Here is a 13290-nt window from a genome sequence, read left to right on the forward strand (position 1 = left end):
AAACATGTACAAGGTAGTTTTAGGAGGCAAGACAGTTAGCTGGAAGAATCAGGAAATGTTTCCTGTAGAAGGGAGTGCTGCTTAAGCTGGGTCATGGAACTGTGGAGTCCAGGAATTCAAAGGTGAATGGGGAGTGCATGCCAGCTATGAGGAACAAGTGGAATAAAAACAAGATGGAGTTTACTGTGTTGAGGAATAGCTATAAATAGGCCAATATGGGAAAAGTGATGTGTACAAAGACTAGAGAGGTAGGAAGGGACTGGGTGATAAGTTATATAATTAGAAGCTGCTGCAGTTGGTGAGCAAGCTATATTGATGAAATTGTGTCTATTAGGAAAGTCACTGATAATTTTGTGGAAGATGCGTTGGATTGGGGAATGCCAAGAAACAGGAGATAAATAGTCTATTGCAGTATTTCTGGCAAGAGGTAATAAAAGCCTAAACAAAGTGAATGGAGAGAAAGGGGAGGGCATACATGAGACGTGGGAGATAGAAACAAGATTTAGCAATGAATTGGCTAGATCAGGTGAGTGTTAGAGTGAGGATTTTCAAGAGTGACATCAGAATTTCAACCCTGGGTATTGAAAGACAGTGTAGCCCTTCATTGCAATTTAGAAGTTCAGAAGAGGGGAGAATTTGAATGAAAACATAATTCTGTTTTGGATATAATAAATTTGAAATATAAACAGTTGGGGATGGGGGACTAGAGTTCTGCAGAGAAACTTGGGCTGGATATATAGATCTGAGAGTCATCTTTGGATGTAAGGGGAGTGATGAGGTCGCCAAGTGAGACAGTTCAGGAAAAAAAAAAGCCTAATATAGACTTGGGGTATACCCATAGTTACTGAACATATTGTGAAGGATGATCTTACACAGGAGTCTGAAGAAAAACAGGGCAGAAAGCTAGGAGCCAGCTTGGCCATGAAACACTAAGATGAACAAAAGGTTTTAAATTATATCAGGGAAAATTTTGATGAAGTGATACTGAGTTATATTGGAAATAATAGCTGTGGTTAGGCAAAGGCAAAACTATTCAGTTTTTCTTTTGCTAAACAAATTCATAATAAATACATTGGGTTCATAAAGCCCTTCACAATCATCTTTAACAATAACTATTACAAATTAAGGGAAATTCCCTTCAACTTCTTTTTAACATATTCTAAGTCCATTTCAAGCTATTAGATATGCTTTAGTAAACCTGAATTTCTTATAAAATATTGTATAATTTTTTAATTACAAAATTTAAAACTAGGTTGAATTTATTTTGACCTATTTAGTAATAATCCACATGGTTCATCATCAGAAACTGATAGGATTTTATTATTGAAAATGACACTAAAAGAGATGAACTATTATTTGCCTTGCTATGTACCCTTAAGAGCTTACCATCTGCTTTGCAACTGAAATTTCATGTTTTGTCTCCTACTAGCATGTGAGTTCTTTGTCATCAATTTTTTTTAGCAGTGATTGATATTATGCTTTGTACATAGTAAGTATGCTAAGTAAGTGCTTTTTTTAATTCATTCATTAGTATAAATCAATGTAGACTTAAGATACATTTATATGTCTAATTTTGTTAGAGAGAAAATATTTTCCTTTTTTGGGTATTGCTCCAAGTGTTATGGTAACAGTTCAATATCACATGTTGTTTTGAATAGTATAACTTTCAGATGGTGGGCAGTATGTTTTTTCTTCTTAAGAATCATGTATTTTATTTGTTAGCTATAAAAATATACACTAAAACTTTCATTTTTAAAAAATTTAAATTCATGTGTATAATGTGAATGATTACTTTTTTTTTTAAAGTAAGAAAGAATGTAGTTAAAGACATCACTCAAGAGCTGATTGAGTCCAGTGATACACAGTCTTCAAGGGAAGAGTTTCTTTCAGATACAGAAAAAATGGAATGTATGAATAACAGAGAAAAGAAACTTACTGTCATGTTAACACCTATGAATTCTAGAAAAACATTGGAGCAAAAATGTAGAGAGCATAATTTGTCCATTACCACCATAAAAAGAATCTCAGAGCTTGCTTTGCCAAAGCATAAAGTAAAAAATGATGGCAACAAACCTGACTTGAAGAAAAATAAAAACAACAGATTGTTAAGGTCTTTGGAAAAAACATTTGGAAGTGGCTTAGCATACAAAAGTGAGAATGAGGAAGATACTGGTATATATGCTTCAGTCACCATTAACCAGAAAATTAAAGTGCCATCACCTCCAAAGGAGCAAAGTTCTACTTCTGACTTTGAGAGAAAGATAAAAAAATCATTAAGACTAAAGAGAATTGATCCTCCTGGAAGTAGTTCATCCCACAAAATTCAAACCAAGGGGACAGAGATCTCTAGTCAAGAAAGTGAAACAGAAGAGGAATCCAAAAAGAAGGCTCAAGTTGGGATGAAAACAAGACAGAAAGATACCAAGGAAATTATAGTTGACCAGTCAAAATGCAAAAGGAAAGATAGTAGGAAAAGCCCAGTAATAATAGAACATGAAAGTGAAGAGAGTGATAAAGATGTTCATTCCAAGACGAAGAAATCCATCCCTCCTTCCAACAAAACTATTCAGAAAATTGGTAACAGAAGAAAGTTTTCATCAGCAGAGGTAATAGGATCTAGAAAAACAAAGAAGCAGCCTTTGGAATGTTTTCCAGATTTAATTAAAGAGGATAACAGCACTGAGAAGGAGTTACAGAAATTTCAAGGGTAAGTAGTTTGATTTCATGCTTTTTTTGAGTCTTTTCCCTAAAATGTTGGTACTTTAAATTAAAAAAACAATAGAATGAAAGAAAACATGAGATTCATCTATGATACATTAAAATCTGGAGCTAACTTTTCACAGAGTAATAGATATATTTATTTAGGATACTGTGCTTGTGCTAGGCAGAGAAAGATAATTTTAGGACTCCAAAGGTGCTTAATGGGTTGGTTAATAATTGGATCTGTTAGGAAAATCTTAAAATATTCAATAGAAAAGAAAAAAGAAGTATAATAAACATTTCCATGGATTATTGTAAGGAATCATGACTATTTAATTTTTTTTTACTGCTAAGGAAAACATAAAAAGAATTAAGTGAAATGTAGTTAGTTGAGAGGTTGTAATTGTTTTCTTGAGGCAGGGAGAAAATCAGCTATTTATTTAATTTAGAAATAGGTAAATAGGATTTAGAAAACTGACACAATTCTTGAAGTTTTGATAATTCTCATTCATCTTCACTTATTTGAATTTTGGCTACTTTAACTAAACTTCTTGATTTAAAAACTTTAAATGGTTTTGTACTTCCCTAGGGCTTTGTCATCTGTACCAAAACAAAAACATGGTTTCTGGTTGAATGTAGCCACAGCTATGGGTCCTCGGACTGCAGAGGAATCCCAGAAGAAACATATGGAAGAGCAACAAGGAAGAGGCTCTCAGAAACGTACCGTGAAGAAAATACCTAGTCCTAAAGTTTCAAATGGTAACCTTACAGTCTAATAACATAGGGTAATCTTTATCTAGCTATGAATTTGCATTATTGGAAAATCTAAGTGTCTGAATGTATATTTTTCTTGTTTTGATTCTTAACTCCTATTTTCTTTATTCCCAATTAAAGCTAAAGCATTTTCTGGAAATCTTTCATTTTTGGTAACTGGTAGAGACTTTTGAGAGCAGCTAATATATGCATGTTGCTTTTTAAAGCCTAGTTTAGTTTTGTGTTTTCTCTATAGGACTCTTCTTATTAGCATCAGTCCCAGCTGTATATACTAATCCAGGAAAATGGTAGTTCACAAATCATCTGAAGATCTGGCCTATTGTTTAACATGACTATAGGCATTCTGGGATCACTAGAGTTTAGCCATAGTTTCCCCCATGATAAGAAAATCACCCCTCCCTAAGAATGCTTTCAAGAAGTTAAGAATTACTTGTCAGCTCCTTATCAGGAACTCTGTCCTCTTTTTGTACCCCTTGCCTTTAGCACACAGAGTAGGCACTCAGTTATTTTTTTACTGATTGAGTATGATGATAGTCAAACTTTACTTCATGGCTTTACTATAATTTAATATTTTGTGCCACAGTGAAATCAGTAATTTAGCCAGCTACTTAGTGGTTTTCTGGTGGTAATTAGTTATCAACTTAATACATCTGAACCTTATTGAGCTTTGTTCCCTTTCTGTAATGATAATAACAATCAATGGTAATTACTTAGTGTTTTACAGTTTATAAAGAACTTTACATCATTCTTGCTGATATCTACTCCTTTACTGAAGTCCTACACAGTCTTACTTTTCTGCCTTTTAACTCCCCAATTGCAAGCCCATAAAATTAGTAGAATACCAAATGTAGATAGAGAATAAATGTATTTAAGAAAGCAGCAAATCATCAGAAATTGAATTTACTCTATGTGTATGCAAATTTTAGATTTTATTAAAGTTACTAACTTTCTAAATAGTATGACTGATGATCACATTCTTACCAAAATTTTTGCATGAATCTTAAGGCCCAGGAGTTGATACTGATACAAACCAACCTGTAAGGATAACTGCTAGAGTGGGAACTTTAAAAAGAAAACAGCAAATGAGAGATTTCCTAGAACAGCTGCCTAAGGATGATCATGATGATATGTTCAGTGGATCGCCTTTGCATAATCAAAGAATACAGGTAATTGTTTTAAACAGGAAAGGTGGCATTTTAAATGATTCTTTAAACTTTGATTTTTGTATATGCAATTAATATTTGGCACTATTTAGACAAAGGCAGGGGTTGACAAATAGCTGTTGCAGGGCCAGCTAGCTAAGAATGGTTTTTACACATTTAAATCCAACAAAACTTTGCTTTAAATTGTAAAAACTAATTCTTAACTCTCAAGCTGAATAAAAACAGTTGTTCAGATTTGACCTGCAGTTTGCCAACTACTGGCAACCACAGATTAGCAACAGACATAGCTAAAACAGATTACTGAAAATCAAGTTTACCATGGCTTGCTAGAATGCATGTATTTGGGAATTGGAGGTACTTAAAGAAGAGATTATAAATCTCTATATGCATGTGTGAGAGTGTGTACGTGCATGCGCGTGTGCACACATACACACACACACACACTCACACTCTTTCCCCACTTTGGGCTTAGAGGCAATTTTCAGAAGGATTTGCCAGGGATTCTCCCCTCCAATATTGTGCTTCCTTGGGTTGCAGCCTCTGATGTATACCTTTATTACCAATTATTCTTTTCCTGACATGCTTTGACTTCTCAAGAGGAAATAATTCTAATGACAGAAGATAATGAAATAAAATGTGACTTTGAGCTTGATGATTTCCTGGGGGGGGGGGGGGGAAGGGGGCGTGGGGTAGAGAAAAGGGAAGGGGAAGGGAATTTTCAAGCTTGAAGAGAAAAGGACAACTCTTTTTCTCCTACTAGATTTTGACCCAAAGATGACTCCTCTTAGCCCCAAAACAAATTCCTAAAGCAAGAATCCTCAACTTTACATGTATCTAACTCAAGAGAAATTTATGCATTCTTCTGAACAAACTGCAGGTTAGAAAAGTTAACATAAATAATTTATTGCTGCTTAATAATTTTTCTCAATGGTAATTTTCCTTGAGCACTTTTTAACCAGAATGTAATATATCCCTTTTACTAGAAAACACAGTGTTTCAGGCAGCATATATTTATATACACTGGAAGTACATGCTAGAGATAAGACACTTGATTTTATAGACCAGTATATATGGTCCACAGATTCATTTCAGGAGTTGGTTAGTTTTACAGAACAGCTTTCTATCCCACTCCTTTTAATTCCCCCATAACTATCTGTGCTATATCTCTTCTGTCCTTTATAGCTAAAATGTCTTCACTTAATTTCTTCTCTCTTCCAATCTTACTATTCCACCAGAATTAACAATCTCTTAATTGCCAAATCCAATGGCCTTTTTTCAGTCCTCATTTTCCTTGACATCTCTGCAGCTTTAACGCTGTTGATCACTCCTCCTCAATACTCTTTTCTCTAGGTTTTTAGGACTCTCTCCTCCTGGTTCTCCTCCTGCCTATTCCTTCTTCATCTTATTTACTAGATCCTCATGCAGATCATGCCCTCTAACCATAAGCATCCCTCATCCCTCAGGATTCTGTCCTGGATCCCCTTCTCTTCTCCCTTTGTACTACATTCCTTGGTGATTGTATTAGCTCCCAAAGACTTAATTACTATCTTTATGCTGATGATTCTCAAATCTACTTGTGCTGCTCTGAGTCTTCTCAACTATCTTCAGTCTCCCATCCAACTGTATTTAAGACATCTGGAACTGGATGTTCAGGAGACATCTTAAAACTGAACATGTCCAAAACAACTCATGATCTCTCCCCAACTTCTCTGTTTCTATTGAGAGCAACACTTTACTCCTAGTCCCGCAAGCTCACAACACAGGAGTCATGCTTTAATGGTAGTTAGTCTGTCTGCTTCAGGTCTATTCCATTCAGCCACCAAAGGGGTTTTCCTAAAGTGCAGATCAGATCATGTCATCCATCCCTTTACCCTTCTGCAGTCAATAAACTTCATTGGCTCCCTATTACCTTCAAGATCAAATACAGAAATATTCTATTTGGCATTCAGAGTCCTTCATGGTCTAGGCACTTGCACTTTTCCAAACTTCTTACACCTTATATCCTGCCATATACTCTTCAAACCACTGTATGGCCTCTTGGCTGTTATGAATAAAAGATTCCATCTCTCAGCTCTGGGTATTGTCTCTAGCTACTATCCCACAAGGCTCTCCCTCAACTTCATATATTCAGCATATTAGTCCCTTGCCTCCCTCTCCGGAGGTGGGCAGTGTTTGATCAGATGCCTCAGGGCTTCCAAAGTTGTTTGGGATTATCCTTCCACTGTCTCTTGTTTTTACTGTGTGATCATGCCACATTACCTTTTCTAGTCATGCATTTGTCATTAGTTTCTTAATAATAAGAAAAGGATATATGAGTGCGTCATTATCATGTTCTTTTCTAGTTACCAAATTTCGAAGTCAGTCAGGATGATGATTTCCCACATATGGACAAAGATCCAACAACTCCATCTTCAGTTATTTATCCCTTGGCAAAAACCCCCCAGTGTCAACATGTCAGTCCTGGCATGCTGGAATCTGTAAACAGGTAATATATGTTTGTTTCCCATATTTGGGAATAATATGTCTTTAAAAATTATCAAAAAAAAATAATAGAACAAAGAAGACTTTTGTATTCCATAAACAACTTAAATAAATTATATAGATAACATAGGTCAATTGATAAGACAAAGGTCAAACAAGATTTTTTCTTCCACATTTGACCTAATTATCAGAGTACTTTTTTGTTGTAATATTGGTGTTTCTTTGATTAATTTTGCTTTCCTAGGTACTTATGTTATTTGTATTTTCTCATCATGGTGGAAAGTAAATTTTTTAAAATGTTAAGCCCTGTAGTCATCAGAGTTGTCTTCCTTAAAAGATTCCTGTTTTTCAGTGTACCTTATGAAACCATATCCAAAATTGAACACAATATTCTACTTATTGACTGACCAGTGCAGAGCACAGTTGGACTATTGCAGTCCTTGTTCTGGATGTTATGTTTTTATTAATTAAGACTATAAGGCTGCATTAATTTTTTTGTAACCATGGCAAATCATGTAAAGCTATTAAAGACTCCAGTACCTGGTACAGTATCTGCCCTATCAAATATATATGTAGATATACTTGATAAAGACTTATTGATTAAGTTTGAGAGTTCAAAGAATGTTGTCATTTCCTAAAAGTTGCTTTTGCAAGTCTAAGTGAAAATAGGTGCTTTTAAGAATCTGAGTTAAGTATTTGGTTTATGGGATTAAGAATACTTTGCTTTTATAAAAATAGGGAGAAAAGTTTGATTCTCTAGCTGAAAACATTTAAAATTCATATGGACTTAACAACTGCTTTGTATCTAATAAGACCTCATGGGTTATCTTTATTCATTTGAAATGCCATATTTTTTTTTTTTGCAGGAAAGATTGTGATAAATATGTGTTCCAGATGCAAAAGGATAATAAAACTCATGGAGGTATTGTGTGGGCCAATGTCAAGAAGAAACTGGTAACATTTAGTATTATTATTATTATTAATCTTGTAATTTCATTCATTCATTATGTTATGTGTTATGGGATTCAGAGAGCCTAGCTTTCTTGTGACTATGAGTCACACTTATGGCATAGGTGGTTTTGAAATCAATTTGAGATTAGTTGAGCTTCTTAGTATGACCAAAAAAAAAAAAAAAGCCCATAGTCAATACCTTAAAAACCAAACAAAACTTATATTTTTCTAAAAAATCTTTTTTCCTATGAAAAATGAAATCTTGGTGTTTTTTTTTTTTATAAGAAAACATGAATGTTGTTCATTTAGGCTGAGAATCATTGTGATGATACATGGTAGGGAAAACACTAAAATAGAAGTTAGGTAACCCTGAGTCTTAGTTCTGGCTTTACCATTAACTCACATTTTGACCTGAAATCTACCACCAACTTCGCAAATTACTTTTGGCCTTTTGCGTTCTCAAATAAAATGAAATAAAATGGCCTCATTGATCTCAAAATGCTTTTCAGGTTCTAAAATAATTGTGATTCTAGAACTACACTGACTGCTTTTAGACTTTATTTTACCTAAAATGCCTGTTACAATTATTGATGCCTTAGATTTTGTTTTCCATCTTTTACAAATATTGTTTGGTGTTGACAAATATTTTGATAAACTTCAAAATTGGAAGAGCCTATCTCCAATGTACTGCTCTATACCAGCAACTTTTTATTTTAACATATTGGTCCTTGATTTAAGATTACTCTTTTTATTCAAACCATCATTAAAATAGTAACTTCTGTAAGTTCCTATTGAATAAAGTTAATGAATCCAATTCACTAAATTGAAGCTGAATTAACTCTTCTAAGGCATCAATTAATTTAATGGATTTAAGCAGTTTATATATTCAGAAAACTGTAAGTTTATGAATGCCAGTATAATTAACCTTATATTATCTGTTTATCACAGTAAACTTAGCAGAGTATACTAATTTAACAATCAGATAAAAATCAATTCCTAACAGAGGAAACTATTAAAAATTAAATAAAAAATAAAATAGGCTGCCTCAAAAGGTAGTAGATCATTCATTAATGGTCTTTGTGCAAAAAACTTGGTTGAGTATGTGTCCTAAGAATACATTCTTAAATAAAATTTGGGTTAGATGGCCTTTTCATCTAGAGTCCTTTCTAGAGTCCTTTCCAATGGAAGTTTTGTGATTCTTTTTAGGTTGGATCTGATTTTACAACTCCAACATCTAGAAGAGCTCAGTGTAACAAAGGTCAGTAATATTTCATACGGTGTTATATGAAATAAGTACTAAATTAGAATAAGGAAAGGTAAAAATACTAAGATGATTTTTATTTTTTGTTTTTTTTTTCCACAAATATTGGGAGAAAATGAGGATAAAAAAAGGGATAAGGACCACTATTTAGGGCTGGTGGAATGAATAATGATAATGGATGAAAGACATTTACTTAACTTTTGCTTTGCTTCTGTTTTCTTTGACAAGGAAAATTATCTTTAGAATGAAAAGAACAGAAGAAACATGAATAAGAATTGATATTTAAAATAAGTAGGGACATAGTAAGAGAATTATCTAGCTATCCTTAATGACTGGAAGTCTTCAAGCCCAGGTGAATTACATGTCAAGTTATTGAAAAAACTTGAAAATATGACTTTTGAACTTGTTAAGTGAACTTTGAAAGTTTATGGAAAAACAGATGTTCTTTGAGAAGAGCAAAAGTCCTAGTTTTCAAAAAGGAAGGAAATAGAGGCTACAAACTGAGAAACTGACTTATCCAACTCAATAAGTTTGGCTTGGATTCCTGACAAAATTGTAGACTGCATTGATGATCACCAAGAGCTTGCTTCACTTAATAACCTTACTGGATTTTTTTTTTATTTTTTGGATAGTTATTACTAATCTCTGGGCTACTAAGGAAATCTTCTAATTTTACCTAGATTTCTGCAAAACATCTGACAGTTTTTCATATTGTTATTCTTGTGGAAAAGGTGATGAGAGAAATGTGGACTAAGTGGTAAAATACTTTTAGGTGGATTGGAACTTGTTTGAATGGCCACAAGTAAAATTCTCTCAAGGATTGGAATTTATCCCTATATTAATTAACGTTTCAATTGAAGGTGTAGAAAGCATTCTGATTAAATTTGCAGTTAACATAAAGCTAAGATAGCTAGTTAACATTTTGATTGAGCAGCATTAGGTTCCAAAAAGATCTTGACAAGATAGAACTTTGGATCAAATCTAGAATTCTTTAAAAGTGGAATGGGCTTAATCAAGACACAGAAAGTCTTTGGGTAAAGGCTGGATGATCTTTGTAGTAGAGAGGTTTTTGTTCATCAATGGAGTGAGCTAAATGAGATTCTTCTAATTCTGAGAGTCTTTGAATCTATGATCTATATTTTTTTACTGTATATGGCACAGTTCTATAGTATACAAACTTTTATTTGGATTAACCTTAATTTGCTGCTCTCAATTTGACAGATTTATCATTCTGTTTCTTAAAAATTTTTTTATTGCCGTATTTAAATTACTTTTCATTTATAAAATGTAGTCATCCTTTTTCTTAAAACTTCTAATTACAGGAATTAAACCTGATATTGGAAAACTCTTCAGTCATACTACAAAACTGAATTTTGATGAAGAAGAACAAGATGATTATTTCTCCAACTCTGACCCTGGGGAGTAAAGTCAGAATACACAAATTCCAGAGTTTATTTAACACCATAACACACACTTGTATATAAAGTACAGTGCATTTGTATTAATTTGAAATGCCAATATTTTCTCTGTGAGATTGTTTTATATAAATGTTAATTTTTTTACTTTTTTCTGTTTAGTGTACAAATTAAGCATTTTTTTCTACTTTCTTTGCTAAATATTCAGAAGACTTATGAAAATCTTACTAAAAATGTAAAGAAGCTTTTTTCTTTGTAAATACTTTTTATAAGTGATTGTTTTTACCTGATGTTTTATATATGTATGTGTAAATATATACATATGCTTATATGTATATATAGTTGACAACTCTTTTTGTTTATTCTATGAATGTTTCAAATATATATTAGGAAAAATCTGTATCCATAGGCCCTGAGAAATTCTCACCAAATGCCATAGGGACTTTTTGGGAGGTTAATTTCATAGAAACCTTGTAATAGCATACATGTCCATGTGTGTATGTAAGTTTCACAGAATGTTGGGTCTAGTTTATACTAACATTGGAAGTTCTACTTGCTTTTGTCTTTTTGGGATATAATTTTCTTTTGCCTTCAGTTCATTTATTTTTTCCAATTTTATACAGAATATGAGGATTTCATACAATCCAAAATAAATTTACTATAGTTACTAGTTTGATGCTTGGACTCAAAAATACTAGCTTTTGTTGTACTCTTAACACTCTTATATTTGAGTGTGAATCTGAGTCCCAACAGTAGATAACTAAATAAAATTATAAAAATAATAATAACAACCTCCCCAAGGCTTTAAGCTAATTTATATTTATTTAGAATATTGTATTTTATGTTCTAGGTTTAAGTTTGGACTATAGTTTTCTACATGAACTCATTTCAGATTTCAGTGTTTTTCCTTCTACTAATAGTTTCAGACTAGCTTTTTTTAAACAAAAATTTTTCCATTTATTTTGTCATTTTAGAAATTGGCATAGAGATCATCACTTGAAGTTACAACCCATATTCAACCACCTCAAGTGCATAACCAACTTAGTGCTCTACAAATAAAGCTCTATGGTTTTTGTATTTGTTGGTGTTATTTTGATCTGGCCTGATATCGGATGGCAGCAGGCTCGATAGTTTAGATTTGAAGTGGGAAGTGTGTAATGTTCCAACAGTTCCCTTTCTTATGCAGTTTCAAACTAATGGAAAAATCTCCCTTGGTTTTAATAGAAAAAAACAAAAAACTTTTTCCCTCAGAGTTCCTCTTCTCCATCATCTTCAAGAAAAGGCTTTAATAAGTAGCAAGGTTGTAGGATTTATAGAAGCTCCAGAGAAGAAAGGGTAAAATAGACATGTGATAACTATTCTGTAATATTATCATCCCTTAAAATAGGATGATGGAATTACTTACAAATTAAGATACTGAATGAAATTTGGACATATCATGAAGCAAAAACAAAAGTACTATGTGGCATGAAAATTTTATAGAAAACACTTAAAGGGAGCTTCCAGATAATTGGCCATTCTTCACAAGACACTTGGAGGTTTAGGAACAGATATGATTTGCCTAAGACCACACAACCAAATTAGTGGAAGGTTTGGAACCCAGGGCTTGCCTTTCTTAATCCAGGCCTGTTTTCAATATGCCATGCTATCTCCCAAAATTAACCAGGAGTTGTAAAATATTTTTGATGCTGAATTAGTGTTACATTAGTATCTGAAGGAATAATTTGAAAGAGGAAATTGATCAAATTCTTTATATTTAATTTTTTTTTTGGTGAGGCAATTAGGATTGTGATTTTGTCCAGGGTCACATAGCTAGTAAACAATTAATGACAAAATTTCTAAAACTGATTTTGTAGTAATTTAGTCACCATCCCTTCAAAGATCAATCCTTGCATAGAATTTACATAGCCTAATGAGCTTTTTACAGCAAGCTAGCAGAGGTCTCCAGACATTAATGAAATGCATTGGTACCAAGACCATGTAGCTAGACCAGCCCATTACAGTCACATTAAGATCACAGTGAAGATTAGTCAATAGAATTACAAGCTGCAACTCATGGTATACTATTGCTTCAAATGTATCTTCTAAAACCCTTCTCCAAGACCAAGTTAAACAGGAAAATGTTTGGAAATCCTTGGGATAACTAAAGCTTCTTAAAATGAATACAAGTGGCTCAAAATTATACAGAATTTTAAAATATTTTGTTTTCCAACCAATGACCTAAAGTTCTCATGTCTGAGAATATGTAGCATATTACTTCCCCCCCCCCCCCAGTTCCTTAACAAATCTGAATTTCCCCTTATTTGTGTGATCTACAAACATTTTAATAAAATTATCTTCCCATATTTCATTAATCCTTTTCCTCTGGTTAAAAAAGGTAAACTATCTTATAATCTTTGGTGAATAATTTTGGCATGTGCATAGTATTCAGAGTGCATAGCAGAGAAAAAAGACCTGGCCTCAGAACCAGGAACATCTGGATCCAAGTCCCTCCAGAGAAATGTACTGGCTATGTGACCCTGAGAAAGCCAGCCTTTCAGTGCTT

The 13290-nt window shown here is 33.2% G+C and overlaps 1 protein-coding gene across 3 annotated transcripts in view; it reads left to right on the top strand.

Moving 5' to 3' along the window:
• Nucleotides 1-11822, top strand: part of MIS18BP1 (MIS18 binding protein 1) — a 70384-nt gene extending 58562 nt beyond the window's left edge. Inside the window, exons 12-19 of one of the 3 annotated variants that reach the window (XM_051975775.1) lie at nucleotides 1807-2707; nucleotides 3290-3459; nucleotides 4480-4640; nucleotides 6980-7122; nucleotides 7985-8072; nucleotides 9276-9327; nucleotides 10653-10815; nucleotides 11720-11822. In XM_051975775.1, the coding sequence (XP_051831735.1) occupies nucleotides 1807-2707; nucleotides 3290-3459; nucleotides 4480-4640; nucleotides 6980-7122; nucleotides 7985-8072; nucleotides 9276-9327; nucleotides 10653-10756 (1619 nt within the window). In that variant the 3' untranslated portion in view covers nucleotides 10757-10815; nucleotides 11720-11822. Of the gene's footprint in view, nucleotides 1-1806; nucleotides 2708-3289; nucleotides 3460-4479; nucleotides 4641-5397; nucleotides 5515-6979; nucleotides 7123-7984; nucleotides 8073-9275; nucleotides 9328-10652; nucleotides 10816-11719 lie in introns of those variants that run through there. The other 2 variants (XM_051975776.1, XM_051975777.1) reach the window with 2 other exon arrangements.
• Nucleotides 11823-13290: the final 1468 nt, after the last annotated feature.

This window comes from Antechinus flavipes, chromosome 2, assembly GCF_016432865.1.
Source record: "Antechinus flavipes isolate AdamAnt ecotype Samford, QLD, Australia chromosome 2, AdamAnt_v2, whole genome shotgun sequence".
Taxonomy (NCBI): domain Eukaryota; kingdom Metazoa; phylum Chordata; class Mammalia; order Dasyuromorphia; family Dasyuridae; genus Antechinus; species Antechinus flavipes.